At 37.7% G+C, this 18,978-nt stretch overlaps 2 protein-coding genes across 3 annotated transcripts; both read right to left on the bottom strand.

The window, feature by feature from the left end:
* Positions 1-2,648: 2,648 nt before the first annotated feature.
* Positions 2,649-3,611, bottom strand: LOC122665136 (protein LURP-one-related 4). Its single transcript, XM_043861204.1, has 3 exons — positions 3,311-3,611; positions 2,906-3,145; positions 2,649-2,783 (listed from the first exon to the last, which is right to left on the bottom strand). The coding sequence occupies exons 1-3, from the start codon at positions 3,572-3,574 to the stop codon at positions 2,649-2,651; spliced, it is 639 nt and encodes a 212-aa protein (XP_043717139.1). The 5' UTR covers positions 3,575-3,611.
* Positions 3,612-18,292: 14,681 nt separating this feature from the next.
* Positions 18,293-18,978, bottom strand: LOC122664950 (heavy metal-associated isoprenylated plant protein 31). 2 transcript variants are annotated; one of them, XM_043860996.1, is made up of 3 exons: positions 18,945-18,978; positions 18,771-18,849; positions 18,293-18,671 (listed from the first exon to the last, which is right to left on the bottom strand). In XM_043860996.1, the coding sequence occupies exons 1-3, from the start codon at positions 18,948-18,950 to the stop codon at positions 18,343-18,345; spliced, it is 414 nt and encodes a 137-aa protein (XP_043716931.1). In that variant the 5' UTR covers positions 18,951-18,978; the 3' UTR covers positions 18,293-18,342. The 2 variants fall into 2 exon arrangements, with proteins under 2 accessions (XP_043716931.1, XP_043716932.1); XM_043860997.1 differs by having other exon boundaries at positions 18,949-18,964.

Below are 18,978 nucleotides of genomic sequence, written 5' to 3'. Positions count from 1 at the left end.
GATAACTACACGTCACGGGGAAGAATTAATAATTAATTATACTCTCGGGGTGCGGGTATAACAGGTAGTCCTTTCCAAGGGGCTTTCACTCTACTCCAGGTAACCCTTCTCCTAGGTAGCCCTTTCCGTGACTCGAACCCTTGACCTGGTGCCCAGCTCTGATACCAAATGTTAGGTACTTGACCAATACGCCAAAAGCTCTGAAGCTGATGGAACGCGTTAAATCAAGCCCTTTAACCTATCCCATACTAGGCTGGCCCAATCTAGTGCCCATACACTATAGTAGGCCCCATTAGACACATAACAGCTCTTAAGAGGGAAATGCTTAGATTCTTTTTCTTTCATCATTGCAACCATGGTTTGTGTAGTGCCGCCCATCAGAAAAACTAAAAGTTAGAGTGTCTAAATTCGTATATTTTTCAAAGAAGGGGTTAAATGTGCTAAACAAAAGGAGAGGACCAATGTCTCAAAACATGGAATTTGGGATATCAAATCGGTTCCTGTCGATTCCAATCTTAATTGGATCAGAATCGGTCAAAATTAGTCCTAAGAACCTTAGAATCGGTCATCAGATTTGAAAATTAATGATCTAGGTTTTCTTGGCATGAATCGACCATGTTGTATTGACATGAATCAAGATAGATTACGACCAATTCTGATCCACCAATTCATCGATCCGATTCTTGATTTTTTAAACCATAGAGGTGATGGATGTGGGATGTAAACTGTTTGAGGAGCTTCCACTCGTCTGGCCCATCTGGGGTAGGTCCGTAAATTTTGCACAAATGATTGGTGGTAAAAACAAGGTACATTTTTCGTAATAGCTAGTAATACACATTCTCTCACAAAGACTAACATTCTCTTCTCATTAAGATGCAGGTCCATCCCCTCTCACAATGCACTGACACCCATTAAATTCTCCCTCTCTCTCTCAGTATTGGTTTAACTTGTAAGTTGCCAATATAAGGGCAATGTCTCAATTCCTCTCCTGTGACTTAAAGATAGGCCCGTTTTCTGAATTATCATGTGGGTCTTTTTCTATATTTAGGTATTAATCCATCTATGATCAAGATTAAGAATTCACCATTAATAATTGGTCCTCTTCCATTACTTCTCTCCATATGTTATAATTATATTAATGAATCTTGATGGTTGGTGGCTAACTCTATCTTCTATGGGAATATTAGGCCATCTCTTAGGTATTTAGGTAGTTAGGTTGGAAAGATAGAAAAGGCTTTGTTTTGAAAGAATCTCAGTTTTCCAACTTGGCTCTGCATGCAACCACTGTTCCATTGGTCCCAGGAATATTTAGGGTAAAAGACAAAAAACTCCGTTGTACTTTCAATACATTATTTTTTTCTACATATCCTATTAGAGGTTGTATTAGTCCGTTAATATGATGGTTAAGAGAAAATATGAAGAAGCTTTTGTTCTCTGTGTTTCTTACTTGCGTAATTGATTTACATGCCTTGGATCATAAAGTTTCATGCCAGGCTTCTAGAGGCAGACCATAAAGTTCAATGTTAAGCTTTTAATGGGGGACCATCATGGTACAAAGAATGGGCAAAAGATGAAATTGCATGCCTTCTCACATATCAGGGTTCTCGTGTTTAGGATCCCTCCCTTAGCTAGTCTTTTTGACTTTTGTTGTTCTCTCTACTCATCAAAAAGAAAAAAAGAAAAAAAAAAAAAGGGAGGAATAAAGAAGCCTCAAATGCTCGCTTCAGAAAATAGGCATTGGAGGAAACCCTCTTCCAAAAAGAAATGAGTTAAAGAGTTTAGATGTTAAAGCGATGGTTTTAGTGCACAGTATTAGATTGGCCTTTCTTTAAAAATCAGGTTAAGTTTTGAAAATTTCCCCTGATCCATACCATGCGGCCGATACAAGGTCGGTTAGGTATGGATATCGGAATCGAAGTCGGTCGATATTGATATGAATTGCTCGATACGATCAATTCACATCTGATACCTAAAACCATGGTTAACACTATTGCGATATTGGGAGTTGTAGATGTATCCTCTTACTAACCACATTGGTTAGTTCAGGTCATTGTTTCCTTCATATATTGAGGTGTACTTTTCTTCACCTAATGCCTTAGAGGTTTTGTTTTTGACTTTTAAATGCAACACAAAAGTTAACATCAGATGAGCACTTAACATGAATGGTATTCGCACTTTATAATTTCTTTGTCATTTTAGTAATACAGCTTAAGGTTTTATGAACCACAAGTGAGGCCTTTTAACATTGCTAGCCCCACCTCCCCCTAAAGCACTAGACATCAGTAAAGTTTACACATCAAAGCTTGTTCTTGCCTCGTTAACTTTGCTTTCACTAAAGCAGGGAATCACTCAAGGCAAAGCTTTGTATCCTATTAAAAATTACAAAAAAAAAAGAGGAAAAAACAGAACAGGTTTACTTGCCAAATCATGTACATACAATCCCAAGAGGGTTGGGTTTCCTCCAGCTGTGCCGGGAGCTGGAAGGGCGGGGGGGGGGGGGGGGGAAGGGGGGACATGAGACCCACCTAGGGCTAGATCCTCCAACTTCCACCACAGCTGGAGGAGAGCCAAATTGCAGTTTGAAAGCCCCTTCATCGAGATCTGCAGCTTTATACAGAACCCTCCGAGTTCTTATGATCATTCAAATATCACATTTTGTTACTGATTAGGCCATACACAGTAACAATACCCATGATCAGGGAGTGATCAACATGAGGCTGCACCACCAAGGTTAATACATCATTTCCCAATGAAACTCCAGAGGTTGATTGTTTCTGCTTCACCTGGTGATCATTGAAACAAAAACCACAGAAATTAATTCAAGATTAATAAAACCATATATAATTACTAGCTAGTAAACATCACTGTTAAGAAAATTAACTTGGTTACAGAAACAGAAACTAACCTCTGCAAGAAGATCCCCTGAGTCATCCATTAATATCCTGTACTCTGACTTGCCTGTAATTAATCTTTCTATCCTGTAACACCTTGGTTGAGCTTGATCACACTCTACTTTAACTTTATAGGATGAATTTCCCTTCAAAATGCTGCCGAGTTTACTAACTTGAAACCATGGCTTCTCCTTTTTTGATCTGGAAGAAGCATTGCATCTATAGCCCTCCCAGCATCCGAATAGTCTCAGTTTCTGCACAAATTGTAAGAAAAAGAAAACCCAATTCAGTTTATTTCAATAATCCCACATCGGATTAATTGTGGAACCTGATGTGAAGACTTGTGTCCCTAACAATTGGTATCAGAACTATTCATCACATTCAATGAAATGACACAATATTTTGTTACTAATTTATACCTTTCGACGTATTGTAAAGAGGACATTGCCTCTAAGGTCCATGAGATCAACTTCATCTCTACACTTTTCGTCGTAGTTGTCAATTCGGTAAACAATCTGACCACTTGAATTATAGACTGTGCAACCATTACCGTGCAGAACAAGTGATTTCATCCATATTGTGAAGGTTTCTATACTTGAAGTCACATAAGGAGAAGGAGAAGGAGAAGCAGTAGAAGAAGAAGAAGAAGGGGATTGCTGTGGGTATACTTTAGCCATGAGCATGAAAGTTGGATAATTAAGATGATGAAGAAGAAAAGCTTCAGAGGTTTAATGGGTGTTGTAGAGAGCAAAATCAATGAAGGAAATGAGGGTTTGGTGTTGGTTTTATAGGCTGGTGATGATGCATATATATATATATGCTGCTATATATTGTCACCATGGGTGTAACGTAATACTTCTTTATTCACAAAGTGGTACACCGAAACTTGGAAGTGGGAGCCTAGTTGAAAGCTGAACGAAAGTTAAGACACTAATCCTTTATTCTCTATTATCTTTTCCGTTATTCCAAATGGTTTAAACTTTAAAAGCTTAAACAATTGTGTGTGTGTGGAAAGCAGAGAGCAGAAAAGAAATAGAAGGTCCTCCCTCCTCTTAAGCCATCATCAAAGGCAGTTTTTTTTGTTTTTTTTTTTTTTTGTTAAAATATTGAGAGGGATGTTGATGTGTCATGAGGAAGAGAAGGGTTAATGCAATGTTTTAACTTACATTCTCATTTTATATCTCAGCAAACCTTATCCTTTAAATGCTTCCACTTCACAGTTTTTTTCTAATGTTTATCTTTACGTTAATGGCCATCAAATCAGTTGGAAACTTGGGCGGCTCAATGAGAGGACAACCAATGAAATCCAGGAGTCACCTGTTTGTGTTATATTATAAAATGATGAAGGTCCATCCATGCTCACGGCTCACCCATGCCCATTGCTCACCCCAGAACCGGTATCAAATTGTCCAGGTTTTATATGATCGATGACAAAAGCAGTACCTGAATACCTGTTACACTCTTGTCACCAGGGAATATGGGGGTGTCAATTGGTCAGTTCGGTCCGATTTTGATCATATTGAATCAGTTTAAGTCTGAAATTGGACCAAGCAAAAGCTGAACCGATAAAACAGAGCTTGGTTTTGGCAGGCTTTTTTTTAATCAGTTTTCCATAACAGACTCATATTGGTCTGATACCAGTTTTGGTCTGGTTCAATTTTGATTTTACAGTTTGGTTTCTAGTTTTGGTCAGGCCACTCAGCTGATCCAGCTAATTAATTAGGTTTCTACTGATTTTAAGAAAACCCCCAAAACTGAAGGTGAACCAATCAGCATTTGATTCAATTCTGTTTGAATTGAACCGTCCGGTTCTGTTCAATCCGAATGATTCGGATTAGAATTTAACTCTAGGGTTTCAAAACCCAAAATCAGGATCTGGATTGAAATTGGTCAAGAATGAGGATCAGTGAGACGGCCCTAAGAATGGACCCAAATATTCCCGCCCCAACCATAGTTTTAGGAAGGAAATCGTCCAAGCTGGATCGGCCTCAGCCGATTCTAATCTGAATCGGCCAATCTGTCCGATCCTATCCCGATTTCTGAAGCCCTGTTTGACACCCATACCAGGGACATGTACTCGGAAACTGCAGCTGGCGACTATAAATTAATAAGGGTTGTTCTGGGTTCTTCCCTTAGCATTTAACATTGATATATTTTATTCAGAATATGCATGATGGTGGACGGTATCATGGCGTGAGAGACTGACGTGGAGATGATTCATTGATTCCCAGCTTTTTGATCTCTTGCGTGGTTTTCTCGTCACTATGCAAATCAAACTAATAAATGTTCTTAAATTTTTTTGTTAATTTATATTTAAATCTGTGGGAAAAAAAAGAAGAAGCAAAAAATCAAAGGTATGGCAAGTTGCCAACATAAAATAACTGAAAACTTTCAAAAGACATATGGTACACATGCAGTCAACTAGCTAATTGTAACCCAACCCCCCCCCCCCACCCCCAATCCAAAAAAATGCTTAATAGTTAATAAGTGTATTTCCTAATCTAATATACTAATAATCTTGTAATAAGTATTGTTTTGAATGGAGCTGATGGTGAAATGAAATATAGCTCTATGTAGCTAATCTCATTTAATTGAGATGTAAGACTTAGTTGAATTGTATTTCTCTCCTGATGAATTACCATAATTGGTGACGGTCAATCAACAGAGGACACATCACGGGTCGATTTATGCCAAACCGGATACTAGGTCAGAAATCGGACCGTGCCAATGAGACCAAGCAACGTAAATAACCGACCCGATGACCCGATGATAATCCGACAACGAAACGAACCCACCCACTCTAAGTGAAATCGGTCACCGAGTCAGGTGAGAGATCGGCCTGATCAACTCGGATCGAACCTAGGGTTCTAAATGCCTAAACCCCCGCGGTTAACTGATTTAACTTGGGTCCAAGTTCGATCAAGGTCATGCATTCTACATGACTCCGAACCCGATAGGTGTCGAGTCCTAAGAAAGACATCTAGGATTACTCAAGACCCAAACTACCATCTATGAACATGCCACTCTAGTATCGATTTGATAATTCGAACCTATAAATAGAAGCTCATAATCTAGGTAAAGGGGCTCTCATTTCTCCAACTTTTCGGATTTGAGTATTTATCTCTTGAAGAGATCTAACTTTGGCATTGGAGCATACTAGCCGACTCAGGTCGGTGCTCTTTTGTCTTATGTTACCTACCTGTGCAGGACAGTTCGGCCAGGTGGGACGACGGGTCAGATTTCACCGCAACATCTCCTAACTAATTACATTCTCTATCTCCCGTCATTTAATACTAGTTTTTCTTAATTTAAATCCATATTACCCATGTTTCCCCCCCCCCCCCCCTTTTAATATAATGTGTTTCCTTTGCAGGAAATACTTTCGTCTCACCAGACCCACCCACTACCTTGATGATACATTTGTGTACGAAATCATAAAAAAGAGGGTAACACGTAAGAAGAAATATTGAGAATAATACAAGTTTATCTCTTTACTTAATAGCTTAAGTTTTTGAGTTAGATACTTCAACACCGTATAAATTTGACAAGATGCTACAACATTAGTCGCAATCAAACACGATAAATAACATTTCAAGACCCTGCGTAAGCATAATGCTAGCATCCATTTCGCATTTCTGTGGATGTATAGAGTAAAATATATTGACTTTTCTCTACTGGTTAGGTGAGTCAACTGGGTATTTTTAGTGGATGTATGGAGTAAAATATATTGACGGACTTTTCTCCACCGGTTAGGTTAGTCAATTGGGTATCTTTTCATAAAAATTGTACTAAAATAATAAATTATATAAGTGAAGTGAATGTAGAACGAAAAAACATGCAGTGGTGGTACCCTGCCTATGCGATTCCTGATGATCTCTTCTACATGACTTTAAACTTTCAATGCTCTCAACCCAATATTCCCTAATCACCATTATCAAAACAAAAATGTATTCCCTAATCACTCTCAACTATTAATTCTTTTTTTTTTTTGGTAGAACCAACTATTAATTCAGCTCTTGAGTATTTGATTGAATCACCTAACATATGGTTTAACCACATGTTTCTACCTTGGTATTTATTTTTTTGTTGGGGGGGGGGAGGGGGAGGGGGGAGGTGTAAATTATGGCTTTGGTATCTATTTGTACACGCAATTACAAATCTTTCACATAGATAGATATTTGTGCCAGATTACAGATTAAGCATACCCTCTAAACCTTTCAAATTAGGGTTATTTAGCAACCAAAAAAAAAAAAAAAGTTTCAACTTTTCATTGGAATCTGCATCTAGAACGTGTTGCGGTTATTGAAGAGGTTCAACACTTCAAAATGAGAATGCAGAGTGGGAAAATATCACAAAATGGGCTGTATTCTTGATTGCGTTTAGGATTTTCAAAAAAATATGTTCACCAAACAGTGTTTTTAAATTTCAGAATATGTTCTCAATCCAGAATACATTTTAAGAATACATACCAAACGTAGCCAGGCCATATATATATAAGAACTTCTCTCAATATTAAATAAGTAGCATATGACAAATCCATTTTGATATTGGGCTAATGGGTAATACTGTAGAGACCAAGTTTGCTCTTAAATGTAACCTCTTAAAATATTTTCAAAATAAATTAGAGTTGTGGGTGTCAATGCCTCAATGGTAATTATTAGTTGACTTATGAACCTCTTCTTTTATGTTTCAACGTTTCTTCCAAAAGACTTATCACAATGTTATATATGTGAGAAACACTTGTGGGAGAGACAGTTTATTTGTGCTCACAAAAGCATATAAGACTGATTTTCTAGTAAAACCTATTGTTTATACCATTAATTAAAGAGGTTTTTTTTTTTTAAAAAAAAAATTGTTTCGATTGAAAGATGACACAGAAGCCATATCTAGCTAGTGTGGCACCTAAAGAAACACCTTTGATTAATAGGGCAGAAAAAGATTTTTATTTCTCTCTTACACAAAAATAGGAATAAATAATAAATAATATTAAATTATTTACAACTTTCGCATTATCAGGCGTTTTTATGAAAATGGCTTCATCATCTTTATATTAGACCAGTAGATAATCCACATTTTAGTACAAAGAATGGTGATTAGCTAGGGCCTTAGGGGTGCTTTCTACGTAAACCTACTTCAATGGCATTAGGAGATCGAATAGACTAAAATTTTAATCAAGAAAATTAAAGTCAACTACTACAAAGTAAAAACAAGTGTTTGTGTCTTATGGAGATGTTTATAAATGACTGCACAATTCATAAACAAAAATTATCAAAACCAAAATTAATGTCCAAAATGGTATATAACATCATTACCAATAACTCATTTAGTGGTGTTTAATGTTGATGGATTGTCATCTATAGGCTTAGATATCACTAATGCAATATATAATTCTATCTATATATAATTCAAAAATATATAGTAAAAGTTGAAGCATAATTCCTGCCTTTAAATTAGCACTTCCAAAAGCATTTATTGAAATAGACACTAGTGTTTTTGTTCAACTGTACTCCATTGTTTACCTTTCTACCAAAATAGAAAAACTAACAACTTGTCTTGAGGGCTGAAGCATCCAAAAACTAATGAGAGGCATATGTCAAAGTAGAAATCTTCTGGCTATTTACTCTATGTGAAAGACAACAACTATTTACAAAGTGGGTTCCAAATTTTTTGTCATCCCAAGTCTCGATCACATGAATCTAAGGCCATGGCTGGTTATAAATGAAGTGAAATAATAATAATAATAATAATAATTAGGTTCGAATTAGAAAAAAATTTGCTGCTACACTTATAGCGGGAATGTTCTTGCTACAAGACTGACAGCCAAGGAAATAGAATAATTCACTTCCTTTGGGTTCACAAATACCCTCCTTGATGTTCGCCTTCTGACGGAGAGATGTTAGCCTTTCGCTATTAGTAAGCACTCACTGACTTTCTTTACGTTGAGTTCACCCGGCGGGTGCGCCTAGATGCCTAGTGGAGAACGAGCTGGTGAGAAAGAGCTAGAGATCATGAAAAGCATTTCCACACAAGGAGGCAGACGGCTGGGAAGCTTCGCTTCTAGAAGGCTGACATCTACTTAGTATTTTCAAAAATACCCTTTAAGATCCCATTTCCTTGGCTGCCAGCTTTACAGCAGGAACATTCCTGTTACAAATGTAACAACAAAATTTCGTCTGCTGGGATTGGGTGGAGTGAACATTTTCAATGAATTCTTTTTAGGAAAAAGGAACGCCACCTGGTCTTCCCCAATCGATTTGGGGAAGATGAGTTGTAGGTTTTTTATTATTTTTTTTCTTGCAAGGGTATTTTTGTCAATTCATCCCATGTTTTTAACGTTGTTAGTCATAAACTAATGGAATGGAGGCATGTGTTAATTTTTATGAACCTCAGGGGGGTTATGCAGAATTTTTCAAAATTGGGGGATGTGTTTATACTTACGTGATAACTCAAGGATGGTATGTGAAAATTTCCCAAAAAAAAAATCATGGGAAACTAGGACAGTTTTATGAGGCAATACTAAATACAACAAATGCTAATGTATACTAGTACAGTTTTTTGCTCTTTTGTTTATCTAAGTAGGTTAGGAACTCTCTGTGCTAGAACGAGCAACAGTGGTTTGTTTTCTAGCACTCCAAGAGATCAAGTTGGTGCCATGAAAAATTGTAACTCTGCCTGTAGACTTGCGATCATCCAAACAGCCAGCCTATGTTAGGTTTTTAGGGGAAAAAAATGTCCTCAAAAGTAGGGCTGTAACTAGATAACCGAAAAGCCGAATTCAATCCACATTCGTATCCATTTAGGGGCATCCGTATTTGATTAGAGATATCTGGAAAAAAATCCGGATACTCCAATAAAAATCCGAATCCGAATACTTAATTATAAAAAATTAAGTCAATAGCGATCTTGAGGGTTTTTGAAGATTCAACAGGTTCTAGAATATGAAGAAAAGATCGATAATCATGATCTAAAACTATGGATTGAGAGTGAATTGTATCCACTAGGGGGAGGAAGGTTTGGGTTACACAAGGCAAAGGTGTAAACGGATGGTAGAAAATCCGAATTCGATCCGCATCCGAATCCGTTTAGAGGTATCCATATTCGACCAGGAAACATCCGAATCCGATTACATCCGAGCCGTTTACAGGCCTACTTAAAAGGCAAATTTTTTTGAAAATTTTTTTGAAATGAGAAAATTTTTGAATTTTTTATTGTAATGTCATGTCTATTGTAAACTCTTTTTCAAAATTTTTTCTTTTCATGGCATCCAAACATAGCCTTAGAGTTTCCACACAATCCTAGCGAGTCGCAATTGAACAACCCATTCAAACATGGCCTTATCGAGCGAATTAACAGATAGCAGCCATTCTATTAATCGGTCCCGGTTGGCACGGGCTAAAGTAAACAAGCCGGGTTGAGGATTGCCAGGCCAGACCCAACGTATAGACCGCGTCTACATTCTAGAATAAGAATAGATACCGCAAAGGTTGAATTTTCTCGGCTAATCTGAAATTCCCGCGCAGAACCTCCATGTCCTTGTCTAACTCGTGTTGCTCTCCATCGTATAAGGCTTGGAGATGGGAAAGACTGAGAGAGGCTCTTGGAGGAAGTTTATAATTCTCTCCCAAAGAAGGGAAAACCTAAAGACGGAGAAACAACTGTTTTGTTGCATTTTATAGTTTCTTCTCCTCCTTCACAAGGTCAGTTTCCCCTCCCGCAAAACCCTAATATGTTCTTTGAGGCAATAGTGTTGAGATCATTGTTCTGATGCTCTCTCTCTCAATTTGGGAAACTAATTCACCATTGTATTATGTGCCTAATAGGTCCACTCTAACGTATGGGCACTAAATTGGATTAACTTAAAATAAAATAAGTTAAAGGACTTGATTTAACACGTTTGATCAACTTTGGAGCTTTTAATACGATCAGATACCCAACATAATGTCTCGGAAGATCATGCCAGAGACCATGACAATGTTGCGATTTGTTTTAATTTATAGAGATGGTCTGATGAATGTTCCTTATATATTTTTAAGCAAATATAACATATCGCGCTTAGATCAATAGCTTAATGAGATATTTTTAAGGGGACGACAGTCTTGATTATAGTTGTCGCTGATGTCAACCTCACCTTATCGATCATGACTTGTGTCTAATTTGCTTTTCAATACAAATTTTCTTTTTATTATTGCATGACCTTTATGAGACGCTCTATAAGAATCATGATGTTTTGTGTTGTCTGCCAATAATGCATGACAGCCATTGTCCAAGTTTTCATTATACATTTCTTTCTCTGTCTCTGTGTCTCTACCAGAAGAAGATCTTTGCCTTCCTGCATTCTTTGATCAGTCCGATAACATTCTTTTTAAAGAATTTCCTGTAGATTATCATTTGAAGGGAACACTTTTTGGTTGCATCTTTCCATATTTAATGCACACGGATTTTCTACGGTGTGCTGTCCTGTCCTGTCTGTGCTGTGCAGACACAGGGCCACGTGCAATGACCACCTTATCCCTATTCGGGCAAGGCGCTCGGGCAGGAGTAAGGCGGTCAATGCGTACCATCTTGTGTTTACATAGCATGACAGGACGGGCAACCCGCGCCATAGACGATCTGGATCCTATTTATTTAATAGGCTTGTTGGATTGTATATGTAACAACCCAAGAGGGGGTAAATTGAATTCGGGTTATATTTTCCACATTTTTTCGTTTTTTTGAAAACCTAAAAAATTGATGAAAATAAATAGTGCACACCACAAAGAAGTCACCTAATTTGGAGTGGTTCGGCCCTCTTGTCCTATGTCTACTTCCAAGTGCAGCTCTGCTCTTGGATAAGCACAAACAAAAACACCTTTCTAATATTAGGATAGATAAGCATTTGATTCCCACAATGACGGCCCTCAATTGCCTTTCTCAGGTAAAGATTCTTCTCTCAAAACTCAGTTTTTGGAATATACTAAAAGTCTAAAACCCTAGGAGGGGTTTATGAACCCTAGGATGGTAGGTGAATCATCGTCCACAGGTGGAGGAAAACTTTATCCATACAATAAAGGTTAACTAACTATTGTCTTATTTTACTCAAAAAAATAACTATCTATTATCTTGAAACCCAGCCAATTTATGTGGCTATAACCTGTTGGATTTTTTTTTTTCATTTTTTTATTGGGCCATTGTTGAACCAAAAAAAAAAAAAAATTGGGCCCATTGAAGTTGACCTAATCTACAAGCACCGCAGTGCGGAGGTTGAGGGTCATATAAAACTTCCAAAGCTAAGTGTCTTCATCAAATTTACATGGGATTAGTGCCTATTAAATATAATAAAAGGTAACACTAAAGAGTTTCCACCAATTGAGGTGTATATCTTTATTAGTTCTTATCATGAACGTAGTGTTACCACATTGATATAATAAAAGTTACACTTATTAGTGTTTCCACCAATTGGGGTGTATATATTTATTGGGTCTTATCATTAATGTCGTGTTACTACATTGTAGGATAACTATTTAATAATTGTTATTATAATATTAGAAGTTCACCAAAGTCAAATGATCTCAGGCATATATCATCAGTAGTAATACTATATATACATACCCTTTAATAGCCAATAACTATCACATAATTTATAGGTCTTTAGAATATTAGACAAATATTTAGCCATTGATTGAGAATATACCTATATTCATCATATTTTCTGGAATTTAGTTCCAGTATATTCTTAGGGAGTGCAACTTCTTGTTTCACTGGAGTGTAGGTTGTCATTGTTGGCAATTATGGTCAGTTTTGGTGATGCTCAGGTGTTCCAGAGGTGTTGGTGAGTAAGTCTCACAATCACACAGTGGTGGCAAGGACAGTTTGGTAATTTGACAGAGTTGCAGAGGCATGTGGGCCTGTGGGCCTATGTTTGGTGATGTATTATGTCCTTACACAGTAGCTGGTGAAGGCTAGAAGTAGCAAGTGATGGTTTGGTGTTTCAAAAATGGGAATTACACAGGTTGACACATTTGCATCATCTTTAGAGCTTTTTTTTGGAATTGTTACAAGCATAACTGGGCAGAATGATCTGAATTAAAATTGTAGTTTGTCGAGTTGTGGTTCTAACGCATTTTGAATCGCATAATTCCAAGTTCGAATGAGGAAGTTACAACGATTCTTGTGAGGTTGCGTAAAAAAGAAGCAAAATGGGAGGCATTAACTGATTAGCCTGGTTTGGATCTTCATATTGCGTTCGATCTTCATTTGCAGAGTGGGTTAAGTCTTGGTTTGAGATTTTCAATTTTTGCAAGAGAGACTGTAGAAAACTAGTCCAATTTTATGCTACCCCTACTTTCTTTGGGATGTACTGGTACTTGATCGTAGATATATTTGTAATGTATAACTTTCCATTTGAGCAAAAATAAATAAAATTAATGAGCTCTCTGGAAGTTAAACCCTGCAGCTCGTTTTTAACTTAAATCGTTGGTTTCAGAATCTTTTTGATGCTTGGATTGGCATATGCAAATCGAATGAAGCGCAATGGATGGCGCGGAGTTAATGCTCGCACTAGGCTATTTATTGGCCGTGTACACAGAGTCTTATATCGGTGCGATTCACGGCGAAAGCCGCGTGTACAGGGCATAGTTGGATTGGATTCCATTATCTCCCTTTTGGTTGGTTATTGATTTAAAGAAGAAAGAATATTCCATTCTTATCACTGCAAAAAACAAAACTGGGTTTTGAAGCAGCGTTGATGTCAGCATTACATCTGTAGTCAGATTTGTCAAAACACTTTGACGTGATGTGGTGATTCGTTGCGTGCGGTTTATCACGAGTGATCTTCATAATTACGAATTGTGTCATTGGTTTCTTGTTTTGTGGCATCCAACTTTGGAAAGTCGTATCTCACTCTTTTGGACTCCATTTTTGTGAGCTGTGAAGTGCTGTGTACTCAGAGAAATGAATAGAACATGTTTAGAGGAAGAAAAATGTAAGAAAAATCTATAAAAAAATTGTTGTGCATGAAAGAAGAAGGGGTTGTTTTCTCAATTTCCACACACATGGGAAAGTGTGTACCGTTCTGAAATCATTCCAAAGGTGTTGTTGATTGTTGGATTACTCTGCAAGAGGTAACCCTTGATTGTAAATCCATATCTTGAATGTTGTAGGCAGTTTATATGTTGAAAATCTAGATTGAACTGAAAATCAATATTTTATCATTGTAATGGGCGGGGGATTTACTATTTTTGATCATGATTGTTATTAAATTGTAACTTCATTCAATTGGGTGCTTGTCTGGAGAAGGGGTAGGTGTCCTCGTTTGTGTTGCCTGCACAAACCTAACTAGGGATAGGAGTTCTTGAATCATTGTAGCAATTAAAACCCTGAGTTGAGTATTGAGAAAAATATGAAATCCTAATAGGGTATTCCTCCATGGACGTAGGCATCTTGGCCGAACCACGTAATTTTTGTATCCTATAAATGCTGTACATTTTCTTGCATATAGAAGTTTGTGGCTTACAAAGTAGTTGTGCACTGTCCGGTAGACCTGGCCACATCTGTGGTAGCGAGGTGGACGTATATTTGTTTGTGTGCCATCAACAAAAATTGACGGGTGTGATATGAAAAGTTGTTAAAGACACTGATTCACCCCTCTCAGTGTACCTGAGAATATCAACTATAGTTGTTTTCTTAGTAAGGAGGGCCCTTTCCATTATGAACGTGATGGTTTTGCCTAATTCCACTCCATGGTACAGAATCTTGTCATTTAATAACTGTGGGCTTTTGCTCGTTCTCATGAATAGATGTTCTTTTACTAAAAAAAATTAGATACCCATTGTGGATTCATCATTTACTAAATATTGCATTGGTCTCATCTACACCATTGTCAAATCAAACATATCGATTTCTTTTTGTTTCCAACCTTTGCTCACTCTATTTAGGCCAACTTGCTCGAGTATTGCACTCATCCATATACATATATATATATATTGTGTGTGTGTGTGTGTGGGAGGGGGTGTTTTCTGAAGTACTAATATGTAGGGTAGAGGTTTCCCACAACGTTATAGTGTGAAACCACCACAATGATAGGATGGGAGACAAATTCCTTAAGAAATCCAAGAGAGAATATTGATATGAGTTCCATGGCTCATTATGTGAGAGAATAGGGGATATTTTTTCTCTATTATGTGTTAAAAGTAGGGGTGTCAATTTAGGATCAGAATCGAAAATTGGAACCGTGCCGGACTGATAGGAACTAGAACCGGACCACCCAATAGTTTATTAGGATGGATCTAGTCCTAGTGATATACTATTGGTCCAAACCAGTTTTGGTCCGGGTCTCCCAATGGTTCCAGAACCGATAGCCCATTAAGAATCCGGTAACACCGGAATCGTTAGAACCGGATGATATATAAACAAATTGAATGGAAAATTAGATCTGAAACCCTAAAAGGCTTTAAATCCTAAGCTATTAATAATATTATATTATTTTGGACTTTTAAGTGGCGTTCTTTTACTGCTCTTAAGTCATCAATATATGAGTTGAGTTTGAAATGGAAATCATGAACTCTTAAAACTGTCTCCTTATTTATATATGCATTAATGTCTTTATTTTGGGCTCTACACGACTATAACTACATATGATGAAGCTCCCGTTTCTTAGAAAAACTTTCATTGTCCTTATTTTGGGCTCAATAATGTTTGAAACTGATTAAGAATCAGAACCAAACCACCCATTAGTTAACGGTCCTAGATCTTAGATTTGGATCCGGTAAGCTTATTGATCCGATTATGGTCTTGCTACCTTAGAGCCGGAACTGCTAAGAATCCAGATCAATAATCCAAAACCAGACCAACTAACACCCCTAATTAAAAGTGACAATAGATTTTTGCATTGTATGGTAAATGGTGTAAAGTTTTCCTTTAGCCACGATGATGTGGACAAGTAGGACTTTAGTATTGGCACGAAGGGAGCCGTCGCTGGTGCTTAGTGACATGTTGATGCGCATCATTAAACGCGGAAAGCTTTGTGTTGGGTGCGGTGTATGCGTGTGTATGACGAAAACTGTTTAAAGTGGCAGTTGTTACTCAAATACTAGTGTCTCGTTGCCATTCTTTTCTTTCCTTCCAGAAATACACGTCACTTGCTGAGGTGGATTCATTAGAGGCTTTCAAGTCCATTCTATTCATATAATGCTCTGTATGATGCCATATAATGATTCAGCCACGAGTTAATAGTGTTTCTATTCAGCCGTTACTGGTTGCCCAATGCCAACCAATCCAACTTGAGAAAACGGATACAAAGACAACCGTAGCGGGTACGGTGCATAGCTTTTCATGACCGGGCTTATCTGATTCAACAATCTTAATCTTCATTTCGGAGTAATGGAAAAATCCAAATAGAGTACGAAAGAAACTTCTAATCTTTTTGGAACTAGAAAAAAATACAAAAGGAAACAATTCGGTATATTGCTTTTCATGGGCTGATCCAATTTAACAATCTTTAATCTTCATTCGAGAGTAGAGAAATCCAAAAACAATACAAATGAATTGAAACTTGTGATGTTTTATACAAAAAGAGTACAAAAGAAATTTCTAATCTTTTTGGGACTAGATATGCATACCCAAATAGAGGAAACAATTCGGTAAATAGCTTTTCATGAGCTTATCCGATTCAACAATCTTTTAATCTTCATTTCAGGGTAAATGTGAGATTAAAAAAGAACAGAAAAGAAACGTCTAATCATTTATGAACTTCATATGCTTACCCAATTAAAGGAAACAATTTGATAAATCATCTTTTTTGAAATGGCAACCATCCACCAGGTAAATCAACCTTTCGTCCTAGCCTCTTAGATGCAAATTCGGGTTTGAGGAGTTTTTTTTTTGTTTTGTTTTGTCGGATACCGTACATAAGTTTTTTTATTGTTCATGTTCTGAATCAACCTTGCAGATCATATTGGATTTGTGATTTTTTTTAATATAAGAAAGTTTTTATAATTATTTTTTATCTTATATGATTTATTAAACGATGATAACTAAGATCATGTTTGACATTCATTCTCAAAATAGATTCTAAATCAAAGAAAGAAAAAAAAAAAAAAAAAAACTGGATTATGGAATACATTCTAGAATCTAAACCCATAACCCAGAGTCAGGGCTCGAGCCTCATTGATTCAGCTTCTACAAATTTGGTAGAATAAAACTGGGCCTGACTCAACCTTAAGGCCTGCCGACAGGGTGGCTGAGCCTGTATTCAAAGAGTTTGTGCCTAGACACAGGTCCATTAGATAGGCTCATAGGCTTAACCCGATCATGGCTAACCCATAGGTTCAAACTAACGTTAATATCATGATATTGAATCCATTATATTGATATTACTATTAATAAATAAATGATAATTGTGTCTCTTATTTTTTCTTAATTGGGCCTCACCATTTTAACCCTTGCTACGTGACCGCCCAAGTAGGTAGTCGGGCCTGCATATGGCAGGCATGGAACGATCGGGTATCAATCTTCGGGATACCAAATTGGTCTAAACGGGCCCTTGTCAGGCTACTGAGCCATTTATCTCCAAATGGACTTTAAAAGTGTCAAGCTGAGAACATAGCCTCTAAGCGGACTTTAAAATTGTTGCCCTGAGTCAGGCTCATCCAGTCGGATCCAGATCTCCTACGGCCTAGCTGCCCGTAGCAGTCTGTGCGATGTGATAGGGTTGCGCGTGCAATGACCGCCTTACTCCCGCTCGGACAAGGCGCTGGATAGCGGATAAGGCGGTCAATACGTGCGCTGTCCAGTCTATGCCGCACAGGCTGCTATGGGCAACTGGGCCGTAGACGATCTGTATTGTCATTCGGTCTCATTCGGGGAGACTATCGGTAGGACTTCCGCACCAGGAATGACAGAATAGGAGTTAGTACGGGCTTGAGCCTGACATATTTAACAAATCGGCTGGACCCCATCCAGGTTTTCAGAGATGGACTCAGTAAATCTAATCCAAAAATTGGCTGTTGTACGGGTTTCAGCTACGTTCTTGCTGCTCCAATTGTAAGCCTCAATTTGAAATTCAGAATACAGGAAACACTAAAATCTAAGAAGGTATTTGTGAAACCAAAGGGAAAAGAGATTATTCCAGGTTTGCCACTACGGTTGGGGGCAGCAGGAACATGGGTTGCAGCCAAAATATTTCCCCTTTTTTCACCCTATCTCACCCCTCTCCCAAACTTGAATTTTCACGTAAACTAGGAATTACTGTAAGATGAGAAAATGTATTTGCAAATTGATATTTGAAAGGGTTGTCCATTTGTCCACAATGCTCAATTATCTTTTTGAAAACTGTAAACGATAACGAACTAATAAGAAAAAATTGAGTACCCAAAAAAAAAAAAAAAAAAGGTAAATATATGAAAGATTTCAGGAAAGGACTTGTAACTCAAAAATGGATACCCGCCTCCGAGGAAAAAAAAAAAAACAGAGGTGATCACATAATAGAGCAAGCATGGGGGTTCTCATCACTGAAGAGGGAAGCTACGGCTTCATCAGAAGCGATCGCCATTGAATAAGTAGAGGGGGTGTGAAAGAATGTATGGACACCAGCAGAGGCTCCGTTACTAGGGGACTCGTAGTAATGGTTGGCAATGTGTGTTGGGTACTTGTAAAATGAGGCGTAGTGTGAGTAACCAGGAAATGGCCATGGCTCTACTGCTTTCCCTGCTCGTTTCACGGCCTTCAACACCTTCTTCTCTTCCACTCCATACCCTCTCACCGTAATTTTCTGTGTCTCCATCTCTACATCTACCTCTTCCACTCCTACAAGTCACGCACACACATCAAATCTCTTATTTGATTTTTAATTAAGGAGATTCAATTCAAAAGAAAAACGAAGAAGAAGAGCAAATCACAATGTACCTTCAAGCTTGAAGAGAGCTTTCTTTACCTTTGCAGCACAACCTTCACAGTCAAGGTTTGGAACTCTCACCTCCACCATCTACCACACCCACGAGAGAGACAGAGAGATCAGTTTAAAACAAAACGCAACAACTACGAATCACCATGAATCAATCGCAAAAGGGAAAAACTTACCGACATTGTTTAGCCTTAGTAGATGGGCCTAAGA

The sequence above is a fragment of the Telopea speciosissima genome, chromosome 6 (assembly GCF_018873765.1).
Source record: "Telopea speciosissima isolate NSW1024214 ecotype Mountain lineage chromosome 6, Tspe_v1, whole genome shotgun sequence".
Classification (NCBI taxonomy): Eukaryota; Viridiplantae; Streptophyta; class Magnoliopsida; order Proteales; family Proteaceae; genus Telopea; species Telopea speciosissima.
The sequence above is the reverse complement of the archived record's forward strand: the minus strand, read 5'-3'. Positions and strand labels throughout refer to the sequence as shown.